The sequence below is a fragment of the Gobio gobio genome (assembly GCF_949357685.1).
Source record: "Gobio gobio genome assembly, chromosome: 13".
Classification (NCBI taxonomy): Eukaryota; Metazoa; Chordata; class Actinopteri; order Cypriniformes; family Gobionidae; genus Gobio; species Gobio gobio.
In genome coordinates this window covers 41,274,576-41,298,840 of record NC_137106.1, presented here as the reverse complement: position 1 = coordinate 41,298,840, position 24,265 = coordinate 41,274,576, and the positions used below count along the sequence as shown (strand labels likewise).

Below are 24,265 nucleotides of genomic sequence, written 5' to 3'. Positions count from 1 at the left end.
GGATGCGCTCCTCGGTGAGGCGCGCTGTCAGACCGACCGATTCCAGCTCCGTACAGAGAAAAGAGATCCTCTGCGTGGGGCAGAGTTTGCTCTTTTCTCCCTTGGCCTGAAACCCCAACCGTCTGAGGTGCCCCATGCTCTCTCATGGAGCAATGGCCGCTTCCGCGACTTTCGTGAAGACACGGGCGACAGGGACAGCCTGAAGGGTAAGACTCTGTACTGATGTGCCTGTCCCTCGAACGCAACGCGTGGGAACGGTCTGTGTCGAGGGAAAACCGAGACATGAAAGTACACGTCCTTCAGGTCGATCACTGCCAACCAATCTTGGGGACGGATGCACCTGAAGATGCGTTTTTGCGTTTAGCATTCTGAATGGTATTTCTTTAAGGGACCGATTCAAGAATTGCGATCCAAGATCGGCCATAACCCGCCGCTTTCTTGGGTACAATTAAATAGGGGCTGTAGAACCCGGACTTCATATCGGCTGGAGGGACCGGCTCTGGGACTGCGATCTCCGCCTAGAGCACAGGGGTGTCCTCTTTCGACACGGAGGTGAAGTGAACGCCCCTGAACTTGGGGGAGTGCCAGGCAAACTTAATCGCACAGCCGAGTCTGATGGTACGGACGAGCCGGCGAGACGGGCTGGGAAGCACTAGCCAGGCTCCCAGTGACCGTGCAAGCAGACCAACAGCACCACAGACGTACCTGCAGCGCGGTGTCTGAGTGTGCTGTGCAACACTACCTACTTCCGCTGAGGGGGTGTGCGAGTGTGGGAAGGCCGCTTATGTGTATCCCCACAGCCAGCACCCCATGCTGGTGATTTGGAGAGGCACCAGAGGGTGACAACGCATGGGAGCGTCGTACACCACCAAGCGCACTCTCCAATAGAAGGAGGGGCTGAGCGTGGCAAGGCTTTGTGGCGTCGCACACGGTCTGCCTCACCTCCTTCCTCAGCGGGAAACAAGAGCGGCGAGGCATAGCGTTGCACACTGTCGTCCTCGCACCGCTGAGAAGAGGGGAATGGGAGTGGCGAGGCTTTGTAGCGTCACACACTGCATTCTCGCCCTCTTGTGGGGAGGGGAATGAGAGAGGCGAGGCTTTGTAGCGTCACACGCTGACATTCCTGAACTCCCGAGACCCAGAGGTATTGGAACTGCTCTTAAGAATTTGGGTATCACTGGCTGTTTTTAACACCAGTGGCAGAACAGAATTACCAATGGTTTTCCCCCGGCCCTCCTCCGGGGAGAGCAGCTCCTGACCAAATCCGAGTCAATGGTGTTTCTGGACCAGGGTGGACATCGTCTGGCCAAGGGCCAGCGCTGTGCGCAGCTCAACCTCTGCTCAGAACTACCCTTGTGCACAAAGAAAGCAGGGCGGAGGTGGCCTGCCAGTGGCACTGCCACCCCACCAATGAGGGTAGTTAGAGAGAGGAAACTTTCAGATTATGGCCCTTTTGGTGTTCCATATTTTGGCACCAAATAGTCCCACAATGCCAAAGCCTTCCAATGCACATCTAGAAAAAGGCAAGGGGCGGGCAAGGCGATTTACGCGTTGCACTACGCCTCAGCCACCCGGAAAAGCATGGCTGTCAAGTATGAATCTGATTCAGCATGAGCGCCCACTATTATAGTGGGCATCTCAGCATCACCATTTCCAACACATAACAGCCCTCTCTCCGATGCAGCAATTGACATCTGTCCTCTGCTAGAGCCCCAAATGAAACGATAGATCCTTTTTTTTTTTTTTAAAGGACCAGCAATCCCATCTGTAAGCTACCAGCAGACATGTGAGATAGTGAGCGTGGCCGTGAGACGGCACACGGTGCGCTGAACACTCAAGCCCTTATGAAAAAGGCAAGATGAACAACGCGCCGACGTGGTAATGCTCTCATGAGAGAGCATAGACCACCCACGAACACAGTCTCAACATGCTTGCGATGCGATAGAGGAGTGGGGGCCACAGAGATGTACTCGGCGGGGAAGCCTCGCTGTAAACCTCAGGTCACCCAGGCTTATCAGCCAAAGTAGCCCCATTTCTGGTGCACCAGAAACAAAACTAGATCGGGGTATAAGCAAAGGGGCTGAACCCCGTTTGAGGGGTCACAGTCTCGAACCGCGCATCTGAAGCGCCGATTGCGCGCTGGGTTGCCGTGACAACCCCCACTGTCACCCGGCAGCTAGACGGCACACGGCACGCTGAACACTCAAACCCTCACGAGGAAGGTGAGATGAACAGCATGTCGACGTGATCCCGTTCCCCTGAGAGATCATGGATCACCCACGAATGCAGTCTCAACATGTTTATGCGTCAGAACAGGAAACAACTGCATCCAGAAACGCACAGGTGGAATGATGTCTTGAAAAAGACACAGTGTCACACCCGTGTTGCTCTTTTGTGAGGAAATGCTCTTTTAACGGTGCTGAAGCACCCAGGGGAAGACTGCGGCAGCACACAGGAGATAAGTGCAGTCCTGTGTCTGCACTCACTGAGACAAACGCCCTCACTGAACCAACAGTTGCTGTGAGAACAGCAGTTTGTTATGCAGATGCAGCGGTGAGCATGCTGTCGCACTGATTGTGCCTTTTCGCCAACACAAAGCGTTCCTCTCGTTCGCTGGATCTCTCTTATAGATAGGCTCTCTTTTAGAAAAGCAGTCTTGCTTCATCAACGCCGTACGGCTCCGAAGTGAATGACAATAGTGCGCTGCTCTCGCTTCCTGTTTATACCCGCAGTGCGGGGCGGAGTGCGAGATGCAACTCTCGCACGCCAATGGCCCATTGGCCTGTTCTCTATAGCTCGAAGCTGATAGGGGCTCCCTAAGGTGATCCCAATTCTCTGGTGACGTCTGACGTACGTAGAACGTGACCGACTGAAAGGAAACACTGCCCATGGTTCCTAGCCAAAGCCAGTGTTCTCCTCTTGAACATTAAAAGCTACAAAGCTACTGCCAGCACTTCTACAAAGAAATGTGATAAAACTTTGCTCCTGCTGGGCCACTGTCCTGCAGATTGTAGCTCCAAAACACATGCCTGGAAGTTTCTAGTAATCCTGAAGACCTTAATTAGCTAGTTAAAGTATGTTTGGTTGGAGCTAAACTTTGCAGGACAGTGGCCCTCCAGGACTTTGACACTCCTGAACTAATGCAATCATAAAACTCCACCTTACATTAGGGTACAACTATGAATACCAATTTGTATTCAGCAAATAATATTTGATATCAGTGAGAACAGTTTTGCAGCCATAAGCATAATCATCTTGTAATTTTGAAATGTTCATATTCAAATACATTATAGCATGTAAACATTGTATTGTGTGCTGAATGTCACAGTTCTCACTGAATTGACTGTCTATAACAGTGATTGTCTTCAAAGGCTGTGCATCCAATCAAATTTTGGAATAAATCAATCTGAGGAGTATTACTTGGACTACTCCGCGCTTAAGGAAACCCTGGCTAAAGCTGAGGCATTTGCTCAACTGGGGTGTGCTTCCCAAAAGCATCTATAGCCAACTATGGTCACAAGTTTGGTCGTTACCAACATAATTCAACAATTTGGTATTTCCAGAAACCATTGTTTCAATGAACATCCGTAAACTTATGTGATTGCAACTACAGCTCTCAACCTGCGGGTAGAGGCATAGTTTCTTGTTAAAATGACATGGACTTAACTAGATCATATACTCTTGGGCACAAAAAGCAAGCTAACATTCAGTATTGCCAACTATTGTCAGTGGAAAGTAGCTAACGCCTGCTCAAAAAGTCTTTAAATGTCACAAGATGACGTAATGAGCCAACTATTGGCACTTTGCATTTGTTTTCTCTCCTAAAACGTGTTCACATACAGTGTTTTGAGGGATCCCACACAGGGCATAAAACACACAGAACACCTGCCCTGACCTTGGTACTGGGGTCCAGGTTTCCATAACCATGTATGATTTCACACAACAGGATCAGTTTGAATTACTGCTGCACATAACCACCACAAAGAATTAAAATCTAGATTTTTTTTTTTTAAAAGTGCTCACCTTTAAAAACTTAAAGTGCTGGTCTATCAAGACTGGTGTAATTGACCAAGAACTTTAACTTGAACTCCATCTGAAACTGCTTGATCACTATCTCGCTCTCCAGCCGTTGGAATATGGTCAATCCCAGCAGTAACCAAAGTAAGCGAATATGAAAAGAGCAGTCCAACTACAGTGCATCAGGAAAGTATTACCAGTGCTTAACTTTTTCCACATTTTGTTATGTTACAGCCTTATTCCAAAATTAATACAATTCATTATTGTCCTCGAAATTCTACAAACAATACCCCATAATGACAATGTGAAAGAAGTTTGTTTGAAATCTTTGAAAATTTTTATTTTTTAAATCACATGTACATAAGTATTCACAGCCTTTGCCATGACATTAAAAATTGTGCTCAGATGCATCCTGTTTCCACTGATCATCCTTGAGATGTTTCTACAACTTGACTGGAGTTCACCTGTGGTAAATTCAGTTGATTGGACATGATTTGGAAAGGCACACACACCTGTCTATATAAGGTCCCAAAGTTAACAGTGCATATCAGAGCACAAACGCAACCATGCGGTCAGGATTGTATCGAGGCACAGATCTGGGGAAGGGTAGAGAACATTTTCTGCAGCATTGAAGGTCCCATTGAGCACAGTGGCCTCCATCATCTGTAAATGGAAGTTTGTAGCCACCAGAACTCTTCCTAGAGCTGGCTGCCCGGCCAAACTGAGCGATCGGGGGAGAAGGGCCTTAGTCAGGGAGGTGACCAAGAACCAGATGGTCACTCGGACAGAGCTCCAGCGTTTCTCTGTGGAGAGAGGAGAACCTTCCAGAAGAACAACCATCTCTGCAGCACTCCACCAATCAGGCCTGTATGGTAGAGTGGCCAGACGGAAGCCACTCAATAAAAGGCCGCCTGAAATTGCCAAAAGGCATCTGAAGGACTCTCAGACCATCTCAGGTCTGATGAAACAAAGATTGAACTCTTTGGCCTGAATGGCAAGCATCATGTCTAGAGGAAACCAGGCACCACTCATCACCTGGTCAATACCATCCCTACAGTGAAGCATGGTGGAGGCAGCAAACTGCCAAGATAACAAAGGAGTGGTTACGGGACAGCTCTCAGCGTATTTATTTATTTATTTTTTTTATAAATTTACAAAGATTTAAAACAAACGTCTTTCTAGTTGTCATTATGGTGTATTGTTTGTGGAATTGAGGAAAAATATTATTTTAATCCATTTAGGCTGAAACAACAAAATGTGGAAAAAGTGAAGCGCTGTGAATACTTTCCAGATGCACTGTAACTCTCAGGCCTGTTACCTCAGTGTACACAGCTAGGGTAAGCAGAGGTGGCTATATATATCGAACTGCTCAAATGAACCAGTGTAATATTCTGACCTTTCTGGCGTGACCCTTGTATTAGATGTTATTTGCTAATATTAAAGATGTCATTGATTCTGCACAAAATGGTTTTCCATGGGTTATTGAAGTAATGGTAAATTAACTGAAGAACTAGATACAGTAATTAGAAGATTATTTCCAGAGTTCTTTGTTAACATTAGAAATTAAGTATTTCTAAAATTCAAGAAATGTGTCATTGAAAGCACGCTGTGCAGCAATGGAAATTCCCTATAGTATGAAGAGAAATGTAGGAAGATTCCTCATTGGTCTGAAGAAGATGTTTGTTACCTTGTGTTATGAGTAAAACATTGGTTCCCATGACAACGATTTTCTCTTTGAGACGTGTGTGTGTGTGTGGGTATGGGTATGTATGTGTATCTATATATATATACTGAATCATTTTAATTATTATATTTATTTACAATTAACTTCCTAATAAACTAAATGTGAAGCTAATTAATAAAATTGCTTTATTAATTTGACAAAAACTTGGGAATGACCTGGCCAGATTTTACATTATAAACTTTTTTTACCCAAACTATATATCTTGACATGATATCTATATTTATTGCTGGCATATTCCAGATTACATAAAGTAAACAAAGAAAGGCCATTTTATGGCTATTCAATCTGATGAAACAAGAAAAAAAGGGCTGCTCCCTTATGCAAATGACTGCTCAGAACCTTATTGCACAAACAAATCTATTCATAGTCATGCAAACTAGTGCATCATAAAACAAAAAAATGACCAAGGGCTGCATTTCCCAAAAGCATAGTAAGCCTAAATTGATCGTAGATCAATTGCACACCAATTGTCTCTACCAGTGGTGTTTTAAAATGAGTTATCAATTTTTTTTATACATCAAATGTAAATACATTTCCCTGTTACACTTAATTTTCCAGGTTAAATAAACATTGCATAGAGAGAACAAATACTTTATTTTTACACTATGTAATGTTCTATGTAAGTAATCATCAAGCTTCATCATATTTTTACCTTTTTATTTTAACAATTATTCCAAAGTAATAACTAAAGTCAGTAACAATTTAAAACTATATATATATATATATATATATATATATATATATATATATATATATATATATATATATATATATATATATATATACACACTCACCTAAAGGATTATTAGCAACACCATACTAATACTGTGTTTGACCCCCTTTCACCTTCAGAACTGCCTTAATTCTACGTGGCACTGATTCAACAAGGTGCTGAAAGCATTCTTTAGAAATGTTGGCCCATATTGATAGTATAGCATCTTGCAGTTGATGGAGATTTGTGGGATGCACATCCAGGGCACGAAGCTCCCGTTCCACCACATCCCAAAGATGCTCTATTGGGTTGAGATCTGGTGACTGTGGAGGCCATTTTAGTACAGTGAACTCATTGTCATGTTCAAGAAACCAATTTGAAATTATTCGAGCTTTGTGACATGGTGCATTATCCTGCTGGAAGTAGCCATCAGAGGATGGGTACATGGTGGTCATAAAGGGATGGACATGGTCAGAAACAATGCTCAGATAGGCCGTGGCATTTAAACTATGCCCAATTGGCACTAAGGGGCCTAAAGTGTGCCAAGAAAACATCCCCCACACCATTACACGACCACCACCAGCCTGCACAGTGGTAACAAGACATGATGGATCCATGTTCTCATTCTGTTTACGCCAAATTCTGACTCTACCATCTGAATGTCTCAACAGAAATCGAGACTCATCAGACCAGGCAACATTTTTCCAGTCTTCAACTGTCCAATTTTGGTGAGCTTGTGCAAATTGTAGCCTCTTTTTCCTATTTGTAGTGGAGATGAGTGGTACCCGGTGGGGTCGTCTACTGTTGAAGCCCATCCGCCTCAAGGTTGCGCGTGTTGTGGCTTCACAAATGCTTTGCTGCATACCTCGGTTGTAAGGAGTGGTTATTTCAGTCAAAGTTGCTCTTCTATCAGCTTGAATCAGTCTGCCCATTCTCCTCTGACCTCTAGCATCAACAAAGCATTTTCGCCCACAGGACTGCCGCATACTGGATGTTTTTCCCTTTTCATACCATTCTCTGTAAACCCTAGAAATAGTTGTGCTTGAAAATCCCAGTAACTGAGCAGATTGTGAAATACTCAGACTGGCCCGTCTGGCACTAACAACCATGCCACGCTCAAAATTGCTTAAATCACCTTTCTTTCCCATTCTGACATTCAGTTTGGAGTTCAGGAGATTGTCTTGAGCAGGACTACACCCCTAAATGCATTGAAGCAACTGCCATGTGATTGGTTGATTAGATAATTGCATTAATGAGAAATTGAACAGGTGTTCCTAATAATCCTTTAGGTGAGTGTAATTGGCAAAGTGAAGGCTCAAGACAATAGGCTTGTTTGAGATGCGCCTCGCCTCGCCTGCAGTTCAGCCGAGACTAGGCGGCTGCAGTGAGGGGAGGAGTGAAAAAAGTGAAGGCAAGACGGACAGTTCTCTCTTCTGGTAGTGGATCTGACACCTGCGAGATCAAAGGAGGATATCGCGGGATTCACACTCGTGCGCTTTGTTGCTGATAAACTGGATGTAATTTAAGTTCTGTTACTTTTATATGAAAATAAATATTATGAACAAGACACCCAAAGTTTTTGTTATTTATTTCCATTCGAAAGACGTGTTTATCAATCATTTTGACTTTAATTAGGCCTACATACATGTTTGTATGTATATATATATATATATATATATATATATATATATATATATATATATATATATATATATATATATATATATATATATATATATATATATATATATATATATATATATATAATAAATATAACAACAATTACATAACCCACAGAGAGATCGCCTTTGTTAGAAAGTTTGGGAATATTCACACATAAAAACATGATATCAGAGTTTTAAAATCAAATTTTTTAAAAAAGAACCATACATCACGGTTGTTTAAACCAATAAGCATTAAGCTGTGTCATCAGCAAGTCGTTTCCCATCATGCTTTTGCTCAGCGCAGTCGGTGGAGAGCAACTGCGCTCGACTGCAGAATCTGCCTTTCGCTCGCGAGAGTTTTTTGACATACGTCTGCATGACATCAGAGCAAGGCAGACCGCCTCGGACACATTTCTAACCGGAATGCATCTTGCGCTGATCACCGGTGATCGGTTCTGCGCAGATTTTGCTCATCTCAAACAAGCCTATCGCAAGAAAGGCTGCGCGAGCCTTCACTGACTGCGCATGCCTCGTTCGTTTGGGGAGGTATTTATACTCGATGCGCTCGCCGTTGTGCTATTCTTTTGAAACGACAGAGCCTTTAAGCCTTCTTTATAGCCGCTTTTCCACTGGCCAGCGTGAGCACAGAGGCCGAAATCATGCCTCGCGGCACTCCTGTAAACCCCGCCCTAAACCTGCCTTCACTGGACTATGTCACACAATACAAAGGTACATGAATGACAGGAATGGATGAAATAAATCGCTATACAAATATATCAGAAGCTGTCATTTAGTCTTTATTTACAAACTTGGACACCACACGTTGCTATTAACTGACCACGAACAGGTAACTTACTTCAATTTTTCATTTGTTAATGTCTCGCAGTCTTGCTCTTTTTCTTTTTACTTTTTTTTAAAAGGCTAAAAGTGTGTTGTAATACGAGCGTTACTGAAAATTACCGCTGTTGGGTGGTGTTACTTTATAAAAACGAGTGACATCAAATTTTTTTATGTCACATTTTGTAATATTTGCGTTGTTTTATTTTTGCAATATCGATTATTTTCTCATCTAGTTTTTTTGAGGAGACACTGCCTCCTCAAAGGAAATGCCCCGGTCTCTAAGATCAACTTTGGCTCATGATGCTTTTGGGAAACACAGCCCAGATCTTAGTCTTGAGATTTTCGAGCAGACAAATGTGATATATGGTTGCCAGTAGCAATCAAAGACTACAATTTGGAATATCTGTAAAACAGAACAGCATTCTTATATATTGCTTCTACAAAATAGATACTTTATATATTAGATGAGTGCAAAGTACAAGAATCAACATTTAATTACTGTTAAATACGTTTTTGGAAACCAAAATGATCTTTACTCCATTTGCATCTACTGTAAGTAAAAGTAAAAATGTCAGTTTACCATTGATTGAAAACAAAATCTTTTTACACCTCAAAAAAGTAGACACTTACTGTGAATTAATGAAACAAAATAGGTACAGTTCAACATCAGAAAAACATTTGTCAACAGTGAAATGACCAGAAATATCTGTCAGACAGCTTTATATTGGATCAAAAATGTAAAACAATAAAAAACAGTGATATTGTACAGTAGAACTATATAAATAAGACAATAAATCAGTGTCAGTGAGACAAATGCCTTTACCAGTACTTTACAGTATATTGTAACTGCATGACCCTTAGTTCTATCTTTTCCAGCAAGTTCTCCACTAAAAGACACACACACACACACACACACACACACACACACACACACACACACACACACACACACACACACACACACACACACACACACACACACACACACACACACACGCACACGCACACACACATATATATACATACAGGCAGCCAGCTTTAGATGTAGATATAAAGTGATGCTATTATATTTGCTAATGTGCACAGCATCTCCTGAGCCACATGAGAGTTTCGACATGTTTAAGAGTCATTCAAATGTCCTTTGGGGGTTTATCTGGCCCAGAGGTATGCACAAATGTGTAATCATTTCTTGCCCTCCTTCATGCACAATAACTGTTCTTATTTTGCCACTCCTGAAACAAAAAGACACAAAGAGACAAGATAATCAACCATATAATAATAATAATAATAATAATAATAATAATAATAATAATAATAATAATAATAATAATAATGTGTTTATTTTTTATAGCGCCTTTCAAGAACCCAAGGTCGCTTCACAATGTAGTACAAGAGTACAATCAAATGATAATCACAATTACAGCCAGCTGCTCATTATTACAAATAAACAAGCAGATGGAGACAACAAACAACTACAGATAATTAACATAAGAAGTTATAGAATCAAAGAGAACATTAAGTACAGATAACAGTCATATAACATAAAATGAAAAGTGTGAGATCACTTGAAGGCAGAGAAGTAGAGAGAAAAATAATCATTTACTGAGCATAGAGAAAAGATGAGTTTTAAGACTTAAATGTCTGGAGAATAGGTGCGGTACGAAGATTCGGGGACAGTTTATTCCATAGCTTAGGGCCAATGACACTAAAAGTCGTACCACCCACAGAAGACCGTTTATACTTGGGTACAACAAGCAAGTTATCATTGCTAGATCTGAGGGTCCGGGCAGGAACATATGGTTGCACTAACTCAGCCAGGTATTGGGGTGTGGGGCCATGACTTGCTTTACTGACCAAAACTAGCAGTTTAAACTGCATACGACTGGCCACAGGAAGCCAGTGAAGTTGGTTGAGGATGGGAGTGATATGTGCAGATTTTTTGTTAAATGTAAGGGCTCGAGCAGCTGAGTTTTGCACCATTTGAAGGCGATGTATAGCTTTGGTAGGTAAGCCGCAGTATAAGGCATTACAGTAGTCCAATCTGGAGGTTATAAAAGAGTGAATAACAGTTTCAGCATCTCTGAAGTGACGGGAGCGGCGGATACGAACAACATTTCGCAAGTGGAAAAAGCATGATTTATCTTTACCTATCCTAACAAATTGATGTCTATCTGATAGATATGAAGTTAACCACTGAAGAGCAGCACCAGTGATGCCTATTGCAGATAGTCGTGAAAGAATCGTGGAGTGGCACACAGTGTCATATGCCTCAAAGTGTATGACAATATAGTATGCTCTGCTAACTATTAGTGTCGGCTCTGATTCGTTAAACAAATTATTAGTTCAGAAGAAACAGATTTATTTATCTGTCACGGTGAGTCAGGCAAGGATGAGGAAAAGAGAATCTGGTGCAGCTTATCACTTTATTAACTATTATATAAAACAAAGGTAATCCAAATAGTGAAAAAGAGCTTCACACATATTGTCAAATATGTATTGAATGAGAAAGGGGTGCACAACGTAATCAGTTACCATGACAACAATATTGTTACAGAACACAGGGGGCTTGTACCATGATATTAGTTTAACAAACTGAGGGTTACTGGATTAGTTTTCAGATGACAAAACCATGCCAATCCAATCAAGCTTTGTTGGTAAGTCAGGCCAATCAGAAGCCTTGAAACATGCAAAACAGGAATTTACTTCTCAAATCAGTGTGATTCAATTCTCTGCTCAAGATTAAAATATTGAAGAATATGAGGTATATAAATAAATTCAGAAATACAAAGAAGGTGTGCACATCCTCAAACCCAAACAGGGCTCAGGTGCAGGACAAAATAAAGCAACAAACAAATGTGCAAAATCTACACCAGCTGAGTTATTGATGTTTTTGAATGATCTTAATTCCAGAACTGAGCATTTGAAATTCCCTATGGAGAGTGATACAGCTAGTATTAGTTTTCTTGATGTAAAAGTATGTATTTCTGACGGAAAACTACAAACTGAGTTGTATTGAAAACCAACGGATCGTAATTTTGAGAGGTGATAGTTTTAATCCTAAACATTTTATAAAAAGCCTGCCTATTGGTCAATTTAAGCGAGTGCATAGAGTTTGTAGCACAGAATAATTTTATTCTTGTTGGTCTACTGATTTAACTCTCGCTTACGTTGGCAAAACTTCTAGATCATTACATGTTCGCATTAGTGAACACTGTAGCAACATTTAGATGTGCACAGTCCTACAGCGTTAAACTTTAGACAAGCCTTACAATATATCGGTATAGAGAAGGTACATAAACCGACAAGAGGAGGAGATTTTGAGATAAAACTGTTGCAACTTGAGAGTTTTTGCATTTTTACTTTAAATACTTTATCGCTTTTTGGGTTGAATGAGGAATTTGATATCAAACCTTTTTTCTTAATTTTTTCATCTGTTCTCAGTGTCTTTTTGCAATTGTATTTTTCTTTTGTAATTTTTCTGGGACTTTTGTATTGTATTTTCATGTGTGTTTTTTATATATATTTTTTATAAATATAATAATAACCTTATTGTGGGATACTTGTACACATGACTGAGCTGCAATCAATTAAGGTGATCACCTGTTGTCTATAAAGAGCTGAACCTTAATTCACTAAGTTTGTGCAATAAATTGGAGCAGTTATATCAATGTGCGGACATCACTTTTTTATATAAATGCATTTACACAGCAACATTTAAATTGCTAATGTGTAATGGATTAGGGGTATACATAATATACATAATATATAAATCATATAAAATAATTACAATAAGTTATTTCGCTGTGTCATTTGGGGGTGTTGAGTGTTTTAACGTTTTAGAGTTCAGTTCTTTAACGTTTTCCTTTCTTTTTCCCCTTCTCTTCTCTCTTCTCTATTATTATTATTAATTTTCTTATTGATATGGCTAACTGTCCTAACAGTCCTCCAGCTATCCCTACACATCCAATGGTGGCAATGAGATGTGACGATGCTTTGGACATTGTAAGATATAAAATACAGGAGTTGTGTGCTCTCTCATGCAAAGCATGACACTCCCAAAGACTTAGGGTTCCCACTCATTACCCAAACAGAGGAGGGAAATTAAGAGCTAAAACACCACTAAAAGCCACTAAAGAGCCATTTTAATGGTGCCTAAAATTTAGAGTTGGCACAAAATAAACTGAAACATACCTAGCTATCCACCTAAACAGGCTTCATTGAAAAGGCAGCGAAACAGTGAACTCAGGAAATCAATAAAATACAACAGTCTGTTAAAATTAAACTGAAACAAATACTGACCATGAAATCAGGTTTATCTGAGAAGCCATATTGGAAGCCTTTAAAACAACACGGTTGGAAGTTAAAAGAAGTGCCTCTGGGGTTAATCCATCCTTTTGTGATATCCAGATTGGTTTACATTTCTTGTATCCCTTTAGCAAAAGTCTCCCTCCACCCATCCTCACCACATTCTATAGGGGAACCATTGAGAGCCTGCTGACCAGCTGCATCACTGTCTGGTATTGGAACTGTAGCGCAGACCGCAAGACCCTCCAGCGGACAGTAAACACAGGTTGTCTACAAACTGGAAAGTTGGTGGTTCAATCCCCGGTTCCACCTGACCAAGTGTCGAGGTGTCCATGAGCAAGACACCTAACCCCAGCTGCTCCCGACGGGATGGATGGCGCCTTGCATGGCTGACACCGCCGTCGGTGTATGAATGGGTGAATGTGAGGCAATATGTAAAGCGCTTTGGATGGCCATAGGTCTGTTGAGAGCGCTATATAAATGCAGTCCATTTACCATAATCATAGAAAAGACTCTTACATGAATATGTTTGTTTACATGCTCATGCACTAAAATCATCTTGCACTGTTCCCCAGCCAGCTGCTTGTCTTTCTCTTTGCACATGTTTATGTGAAAGCATTTGAATATTTGTATGTATAGGTAAATATTTATATATAGTATATGTATAGTCAGACTCTCTCAGTAGGTTAGTTGTGTATAGGTTTATACTGTCTGTATTTATGTAGCACCATGGTCCTGTGAGGCACGGCATTTCATTCCAGTGTATGTCACAACATTTAGCGGAATGATAATAAAGCTCGACTTGACTTGAGAAAGGGTGAATTATATTGTGCAGCTAACAATGACAAATGCATCCGTCAGCATAGGCTGAAATCAGTCAAGTCACCTTCCTTTATATAGTGCTTTGTACAGGACAAAATTAAATTCTGCTCAAAAACAGCTCTAAAAGACAAAAGTAAACAGGTGCAATTCAGTTAAAATCAGTAGTGTTGGTTCAGTTTGGTTCAATACCTGTGTAAAATTGATAAATTTTGGAATGATTCATAATTATAATTATATATAAGAGGTATAATTATGGATTGAGTTCAATTAATCTATAAAGTAGCTTTGCAGAAAACAGTGATGTTATCATCCAGCTCAGTACTCATCCAATAGTGTCAGTGCATTCAAGTCAATAATATTGCAGAATATTAAGTGTCCCCAACTAAGCAATCAAAAGGCAACAGTGGCAAGGAACCCAAACTCCATCTGTGACAGAAATGGAGAAAAAAAACAGGCTCAGGCGGGGGAGCTGCTCTCCTCTGGCCAGATGAACAAACATGGTGTTGTTAATTCCAGGCTGCATCACAAAGTCAGATTGTGGATTGGATCATTCAGCATATTTTATCCAGTTCCTTCTGCTTGAAAGTCAAGGTACATCATGCTGGCAAACGGAGGGAGGAGGAGTTGAGCTGGCCATAGGGGCTGTGCAGAGGACTCATCTGGTTCTTGAGGTCTTTGCTGAGGATTTGTGCCGATGACTGTCTAGTCGACGAGGTCTTCACAGGGAGGTCTGTCTGTAGTCATGTCCTCCAAGTCAAGTCAAGTCAACTTTATTTATATAGCGCTTTTAACAATGTAGATTGTTTCAAAGCAGCTTTACAGTGTTAAACAGGAAAATAATGCAGCATAATTTTATTCAGCTGTATAGCCATTCTGGAAAAAAAAAACGCTGATGTCATCAGTTCATTTCAATTATCATACAGTGACAGTGTGGGCTTTAGATCAATAATTAGATCAGTAATTTAGTTTAAATGGTTAATTTAGTTTATTAATTAGATTTATTTCAATGTTTAGTTGAAAAATTTAGTGTCCCCAACTGAGCACGCCAAGCCAGAGGCAACAGTGTCAAGGAAACCAAAACCCCGTTAGGTGACCTAATGGAGAAAAATAAACCTTGGGAGAAACCAGGCTCAGTCGGGGTGCCAGTTCTCCTCTGGTCAATTAACAAAAAGCGTATTATTATTATTATTCTGGGAGCTTTACAGCTCAGAGGTCATAATAGATCAGAATATTCGCTCCACTGACATTCAGAACTGTTGTGGTTATCTCTAGATGCAGGTCCACATGCTGGTTTGGATACGGACCAGATACAGCTAACTACGGTGGATAAGAATGAGACAGACTAACTAATATTACCATAGACGCCATTTCTCTAACAATGAAACAAGTACATTGGATGTTATTTGAGCTGTTCCCGGTTCCATCCATCCATCCATCCATCCATCATCTTCCGCTTATCCGGTGCCGGGTCGCGGGGGCAACAGTCTAAGCAGAGACGCCCAGACTTCCCTCTCCCTAGCCACTTCCTCCAGCTCTTCCGGGGGAACCCCGAGGCGTTCCCAGGCCAGCCAGGAGTCCCTCCAGCGTGTCCTAGGTCCTCCCTGGGAAGGCGTCCAGGAGGCATCCGAAATAGATGCCCGAGCCACCTCAGCTGGCTCCTCTCGATGTGGAGGAGCAACGGCTCTACTCTGAGCTCCTCCCGAGTGACCGAGCTTCTCACCCTATCTCTAAGGGAGCGCCCAGCCACCCTACGGAGAAAGCTCATTTCGGCCGCCTGTATCCGGGATCTTGTCCTTTTGGTCATGACCCACAGCTCATGACCATAGGTGAGAGTAGGAACATAGATTGACCGGTAAATCGAGAGCTTTGCCTTACAGCTCAGCTCCTTCTTTACCACGACAGACCGGTACATCGACTGCATTACTGCAGAAGCTACACCGATCCGTCTGTCAATCTCCCGTTCCATCCTTCCCTCACTCGTGAACAAGACCCCAAGATACCTGAACTCCTCCACTTGAGGCAGGAACTCCACCAACCTGAAGTGAGCAATCCACCCTTTTCCGACTGAGAACCATGGCCTCGGACTTGGAGGTGCTGATTCTCATCCCAGCCGCCTCACACTCGGCTGCAAACCGTCCCAGTGCACGCTGAAGGTCCTGGTCTGAGGAGGCCAACATGACAACATCATCCGCAAAAAGCAGCGACGAAATCGTATGGTCCCCAAACTGGACACTCTCCGGCCCTTGGCTGTGCCTAGAAATTCTGTCCATAAAAATTATGAACAGAACCGGTGACAAAGGGCAGCCCTGCCGGAGTCCAACATGCAACGGGAATAGGTCTGACTTACTTGCCGGCAATGCGAACCAAGTTCTTGCTCCGGTCGTACAGGGATCGAACAGCCCTAAGCAGGGGGCCGCCGACCCCATACTCCAAGAGCACCCTCCACAGGATGCCACGAGGAACACAGTCGAATGCCTTCTCCAAATCCACAAAACACATGTGGACTGGTTGGGCAAACTCCCATGAACCCTCCAGCACCCTGGAAAGGGTATAGAGCTGGTCCAGTGTTCCACGACCGGGACAAAAACCATACTGTTTTTCCTGAATCCGAGGTTCCACTATCGGCCGAAATCTCCTCTCCAGTACCCTGGCATAGACTTTCCCGGGGAGGCTGAGAAGTGTGATCCCCCTATTGTTGGAACACACTCTCCGGTCCCCCTTCTTGAAAAGAGGGACCACCACCCCGGTCTGCCAGTCCAGAGGTACTGTCCCCAACCGCCATGTGATGTTGCAGAGGCGTGTCAGCCAAGACAGCCCCACAACATCCAGAGACTTGAGGTACTCAGGGCGGATCTCATCCACCCCCGGTGCCTTGCCACCGAGGAGCTTTTTAACTACCTCGATGACTTCAGCCCGGGTGATGGACGAGTCCTCCTCTGAGTCCCCAGCAGCTGCTTCCTTAACGGAAGACATGTCGGTGGGATTGAGGAGATCCTCTAAGTATTCCTTCCACTGCCCGACGATATCCCCAGTTGAGGTCAACAGGTGCCCATCTCCACTGTAAACAGTGTTGGTAGGGCACTGCTTCCCCCTCCTGAGGCGTCGAACGGTTTGCCAGAATCTTTTCGAGGCCAACCGAGTCTTTCTCCATGGCCTCACCGAACTCCTCCCAGGCCCGATTTTTTGCCTCCACGACTACCCGGGCTGCAGTCCGCTTGGTCTGCCGGTACCTGTCAGCTGCCTCCGGAGTCCCACAAGCCATCCAGGCCTGATAGGACTCCTTCTTCAGCTTGATGGCATCCCTTACTTCCAGTGTCCACCACCAGGTTCGGGGATTGCCGCCTCGAAGGCACCGGAGACCTTACGGCCACAGCTCCGAGCGGCCGCAGCGACAATGGAGGTGAAGAACATGGTCCACTCGGACTCAATATCTCCAGACTCCCTCCGGATCCCGTCGAAGCTCTGCCGGAGGTGGGAGTTGAAGATCTCTCTGACAGGGGGCTCGGCCAAACATTCCCAACAGACCCTCACAGTACGTTTGGGTCTGCCGAGTCTGTCCAGCTTCCTCCCCCGCCACCGGATCCAACTCACCACCAGGTGGTGATCAGTTGACAGCTCCGCCCCTCTCTTCACCCGAGTGTCTGAGATATATGGCTGAAGGTCTGATGACACGACCACAAAGTCGATCATCGACCTCCGGCCTAGGTTGTCCTGGTGCCACGTGCACTGATGGACCCTCTCGTTCACCGGGGTGAACTCCAACACATGGCGGCTGAGCTGGGGGGCTATAAGCAAACCCACTCCAGCCCTCCGCCTCTCACCATGGGCAACTCCAGAGTGGTAGAGAGTCCAGCCTCTCTCAAGAAGTGTGGTTCCAGAGCCAAAGCTGTGCGTGGAGGTGCGCCCGACTATCTCTAGTTGGTACCTCTCGACCTCCCGCACAAGCTCAGGCTCCTTCCCCGCCAATGAGGTGACATTCCACGTCCCTAAGGCCAGATTCCGTGTCCAGAGATTGGGTCGTCGGGGGCCTCGCCCTCGACTGTCGCCTGATCCACTATGCACCGGCCCCTTACGCTCCCTCCTGCTGGTGGTGAGCCCACAGGAGAGCGGCCCCACCTCACTCCTTCGGGCTGAGCCCGGCCAGACCCCATGGGGGGAGGCCCGGCCACCAGGCGCTCGCATACGAGCCCCAACCCCGGGCCTGGCTCCAGGGTGGGGCCCCAGCTGCGCCATGCCGGGCGACATCACGGTCCTTGCTGTAATTGTCATCATAAGGGTTTGTGAACTGTTCTTAGTCTGGCCCGTCACCAAGGACCTGTTTGCCTTGGGAGACCCTACCAGGGGCATATAGCCCCAGACAACATAGCTCCCAGGATCATTCGGGTACTCAAACCTCTCCACCACGATAAGGTGACAGTTCAAAGAGAGGTTCCAGTTCGACCTAATATATGCAGCCTAAAAATCTTTTAGGTTATTTGAATTATTGAAATGTGATACTGTGTTATGTATACGTAAGGGTAAAGAGATCTAAAGGGTATTTAATCTAGATATAAATTGACAGGGTGTGTCTTCCTCCCGAACAACGCTAGGAAGGATCACAGTCCATTTTTGATATTCTATGTATTATCAGCTGGCCAGTCAGTGAGTACAATAACAGCAATTCGGGACACATATTATGCAATTTAATTGATAAACTATGCAAGTGCCAGTCAGTGGTGTGGCAGATGTGCAAACACTCATAGAAAACATTGTGTTTGAATTTTAGGAGTCTCTGAGTTGTCCACTAGACCCCCTTTTAATAATCTTTTAATAATCAAAAAAACCTTTTGGCCAGTTTCAATGTCTTAGACGTATTTGTGATACCGACAGTGAATATGAAGCTCAAGCTAAAGTTATGTCCAACCGATTTTCCCAAAGGGAAATTGTACAAAATGCTTATAGGAAAGCCCAGTCCATTCCTAGATCAGAGCTACTCCAGAAAAACAAAACCAGGCTTATTTTGTTACAAGATATAGCCAGAGAATGTCTAATATGGCGAGAAGTTTCACTCTCACTGAACTTCCGGCTTCTGAACTGGTTGCAGTTCCTCTCTGATTCCATATGAGGGCGCTCACAGGACGAGTGCAGAATGAATGGAGGTCTATGGCGCTATACCAATAAAAATCCACTTTTCTCAGGATATAATTTTTTATCTAGTAATTTGAATGTTGTATTCGAAAGGAAATGCAAATAAATTACACATTGCTGGGTGTTAGATTTTTTAGAGTCACTTATTTGCTTTAAAAAGTCTTTTAAAGTGTCAATGACGTCATACACATGTACGACCAGAGATACTGCTTAACGGCAATCCTTCAGTCGCTCTGGTGCTTTCGCGCTCTGCACTTTCTTTTCTCTCGAGGCATCGACAACACAGCTGACACAGGTAAATACACGTGCTAGAAGAGTTTTTGTTTTGTTTGTTTCTGGTCCCGCTTCAGATGACACGATGCCATCAAGCGGGATCTCTGGTCGTAATCAGTCCTTCACTGACCAATCAGCGTTCATTAGCAGAATGCTAGCGTGTTATGGACAACAACAACTCAACCTGTAAGAAATCAAAAGGACATAAGTACTCGTTCATTCAACTTTCGACCTAAAACCCATGTTGAAATTGCAAAATCTACAATCATTTCTGAGATTTCTCAACGGCAATCGGGTGAAAGAGACAAATTTAGCCGTCAAGCCCCATTGACTTCCATTCATTTTGCACTCATGGCGATCGCCCCCAGTGGAACTCTGGTGGTACTACAACCAAAATTCTGTACAACAGGGCTTAATAGGGAGTGGGCAGGCTCTCCGTAGACGGGCTCTGATATAGCTCTTTAGCCAATCCCTTAAAAAGGATAATAGATTCAAATTGGAAACTTATTAAAAGTGACCCTGTGCTTAGAGAAGTATTTTCTGCAAAATGTGTTTTAAGAGGGCTCCTACACTACGCGATAGGTTAGTACCAAGTCATCTTCCTGCTAAAAAACAGATTACTTGGCTTCATAGACAGTTAAAAGGTACTTACAAATGTGGGTCTTGCAATCACTGTTCTAACATTAAAGAATGTAAACAATTCTGTGATTTCAAGACTAATAAGACATATGACATAAAAGCATTAATTAATTGTAACACTACTTTTGTGGTATACAGGTTATCATGCAAATGTGGATGCTTTTACGTAGGCTGGACCAAGAGACGTCTTAAAGATAGAGTATCAGAGCACAAAAAGGCTATAAAAAAAGCCATGGCAAAACACTTCAAAAATACGCATAACAGCAATCCAGAAGGCCTAATGGTTGAGGATTTAGAAATGATCAAAAAGAACATTCAGGGTGGTGACCAATTAAAATTACTTTTACAGAGAGAAACATTTTATGTATACGAATTACAGGCCACAGTGTACCCGGGTTGAATGAAGAAATAGATTTCAGTCCTTTCTTGTGATCATTTTCCTCTATATGTATTGATTTGGGCTTAACTTGTAATGTAGCCACCTAGTGGACTCTCTCTGTATGTGGACATTCACAATGTATGGCCACCTGGTCCTAGTGGATTGTTGTTCTTAATTTACTTTCTTTCTTTCTTTCTTTTGCATGTGAACATTTACAGCCTGCCACCTAGTGGATTGTTTTGGCATCATTCATGTGGTAATTTACCATATTACTCAGGTGTTTTTAATTAGCACACACAAAAAGGGAAATTGTTTGTTTGGGAAGCACACCCTGAAGAAGGCTGTCTGTGCCGCTATGCGTGGGTTGCTTTTTCCCCATGTCTTTTACATTTTCTATAATGAAATAGCCAGTAAAATAAAGGCTTTTTAATAATTTGAAGAAGAGTGCCTCGGATTTTCTTTTTTCCACATTCATTTTAATTCCCGACCCCAAAGAGCACCTTCAAACGTCTTATTGAACTCCCTGAGCACCCTTTACTTCTTTGCCTTTTCAATATATATATATATATATATATATATATATATATATATATATATATATATATATATATATATATATATATATATATATATATATATATATATATATATATATATATATATATATATATATATATATTGGTGCTGGGAATCGATAAAAAAACAACAACTAATTAATCACATTTTTTCTGCAATTAATCGCGATTAATCGCAAGTTTTTAATATTTTAAGTTTTTAATATTTTGATATTGTAATAATTTCAGTTACTCTCCAAATTAATGTAGAAACAATTTAAAGACAGTATATTTTAAATAAATATGTGTTGTAATGGCATCTTTTTATGAATGAAGGCCAGTATCACTGATACTAATGTCTCTATGAAACATTAATGACGTTACATTACAGTATAACTGAAAGCTCCCAGTTTCAACATTTATTAGGCCTTAACAAAACAACTTTTAATTTAAGTGAACTTAAAACAATCTTTACATAAACCCATTTGAATAAATGTTATTTTTTACCTGTGGCCTTCCCTGTTAGACATATACAGAAATGTAATAGTTTTCAAACACTTTTCTTAACTGCATAAATAATAAATGAAATATCGATTATTCATCATTAAAGCTAAAATTTTCTCTGTTCCCGTTGTTCTTTGATGAACATGACAGGCATCATCAGTGCTCCTGTCACTTTAAGAACGGCCGCTGACGAACATGACGCGGTTCTGACGCGTTGTCCCGCGCATCTCATTTCCTCACAACTCTTTAAGTTCATTTAAGACGTTATTTAAAGGTCCCATGGCATGGCATTTTTCTATTATTTTATAATGTTTCCTGAGGTGTACTTATATTGTTAGTAAGATTTTTACATAAAAAAATGTCATAATTTAGAAATAAAAGGCATTTTTTCTATACTGTTATTACCCCTCTGGCTGAATGCCCTGTTTCAAGGGGCGTGTCTGCAGTGAGACTTCAGTGAAAACGCCCACTGTTGTGATTGGCTGACATCTTTGCGTTTTAAATGAGTGTTAGATTATGTTGCGGAGGGGGTGTGGTTTAGCGAGGCACTACATGCACGACATGCATGCCATGAGAGAGAGAGAGAGAGACTGACTGGGCACTCGTGAAACACGGAGAGCTGGAGGAAGTTTTATTGTACTGAGTTGTTGAGAGCGCTGTTCTGTTAGCGCAAGCTTATTTGTATCTGAGAGTTCTGAATAAACAGTCCCAGTCATGTTGACTCTGTCTTCTTCCACCTTATTCTACGAACTTTGTAACACATGTAATGTATCATTACAGCCGTCAAGATGAATGAATCGTCAAAGTGTGGATTATAGCATTATTTTATGATCTATTCCTATCACATGAAAAGCTGCAGTGATGAGCATTGAGTAGACAGACAGTCTGTTGATCGCGTGAATGCAGTGATCTCATCATTGCAACACGTTTTCTCTCACAAAATGCTTTCACCACAACTAACAGCAAACACAACATCGACAGGAATACAGTAAGAGCTTCGCTGTGCTGCATAACAGCATCATTCATTATAATGGCAGTTTGGGCAAGTGTGCAGATACACTCGCGACGTGTGATTGACAGATCCGAACATTATAAAGAGTGTTCTTTGATCCAGGGATGCAAACACATGTATGGTCAAAAAAGAGAGAGGTAATCGAAGCCCTCTCCCCGCAGCAAATATCCAGATACATACATTGTCACCAACCCCTGCCATCCTCTCTCTATAGCAACACAGAGTAAAATTAAATTCTGAGACACTAATTTGGAATATTTAATTTAATTTATTATTCTGAAACATAAACTCTTATTGAACCATCAAGCACTTCTTCTTGCTTTACTCCTTCTTCTTCTGCTTCATATTTATATATGAATGCAAATAATTATATATTATATATATATATATATATAGGCCTACACAAATAATATAAAATTGCAAGATGTTTATTGTAAACTTAATGTGTAGCTTTTTAATGGGGCATCAAATATACGGTAGATACGAGAGAACAAGATAGGCTTTTAATAATCTTTCAGTGCAGAAAACCATCATATGAAACACTTAAAAACAGAGCGGCACAAAGCGCTTATGCGCATCCCGGGTGCAGAATGATGCACTTAAAGCAACATGGAGTCAATGGTCAGAGTGCGCGAGTGCGCATTGAAAAGTTCACGGCACAAAGAGATGTTGAGTGCACAAATCCTAGTGTATATGTATATCCGTCCAAAAGTTTACTGATCATTTGTTTCTTCACCGTTTTAAATTGTTATTGAGCACATGTGAGGCTAATTAATAGTCCTTGTGTTGCCCGATAGCGAGTACAACATCGTTCAGAAACAGCTAAAGTTATAAACTCCAGCAAGATAAAGTCATTTTATGCAAATCCACAGCCCTTTATCTAACGTTACAGATCAAGTATTATAATGGGAATCTATAATCTTGGAGAGAGTTTTACCACGCTGCCTGTCGTAACCGGACGAGGCGTCCTGTTTGAATGCTGAACGGAGAATGATTAAAGGAACACTCCACTTTTTTTGAAAATAGGCTCATTTTACAAGTCCTCTAGAGTTAAATAGTTGAGTTTTACCGTTTTTGAATCCATTCAGCCGATCTTTGTATCTGCAGCCATGGTATGGCCGCGAAGATCCACGACTATTACGCAGGAATAAGAAAGTAGTTCCTAGCCATATAGGTGTAGAAAATCGCAACTTTTCATTTTCAGTTGGTCTTGGCACACAATGTAAATGTAGAAGAGTCAAGTTTTAAATAGGAAAAATATTGAAAGTGTCTTTGGTCATTTTTTGAATGAGATGCTAATGGACTGATCAGAATCAATGATGTATGCTAAGCTAGGCTAAAAGTGCTACCACCAAATACAAAGATCGGCTGAATGGATTCAAAAACGGTAAAACTCAACTCAAACTCAACAGCTGCAGTGGAGGGAAGACAAGTTTCCGTGAACTTTAATTTAACGATGTAAATATTCTTCTGTCCATCACATTCAGCTATGGCATGGCTTTAGATGATTTGTACCAGAAAACCATTATATAATAAACATTGCTGAAGGATCATGTGACATATATATTTCTGATGATTATTTAATTATCACAACAGGCCTAATCGGAGCAAGTGTCTGAGTTTTGTCGACAGACGAAGGTGTCTGCCTCGTTATTCTCTATGCAGTTAAAACC

General features: G+C 42.0%; 1 protein-coding gene across 1 annotated transcript in view; it reads right to left on the bottom strand.

Moving 5' to 3' along the window:
* Positions 1-10,195: 10,195 nt before the first annotated feature.
* The window catches only part of kif6 (kinesin family member 6), a gene marked incomplete at both ends in the record, with an annotated part of 167,374 nt that continues 153,304 nt past the window's right edge, over positions 10,196-24,265 (bottom strand). Inside the window, one exon of the mRNA XM_079833947.1 lies at positions 10,196-10,209. Coding sequence (XP_079690073.1) covers positions 10,196-10,209 — 14 coding nt within the window. The remainder of the gene's footprint in view (positions 10,210-24,265) is intronic.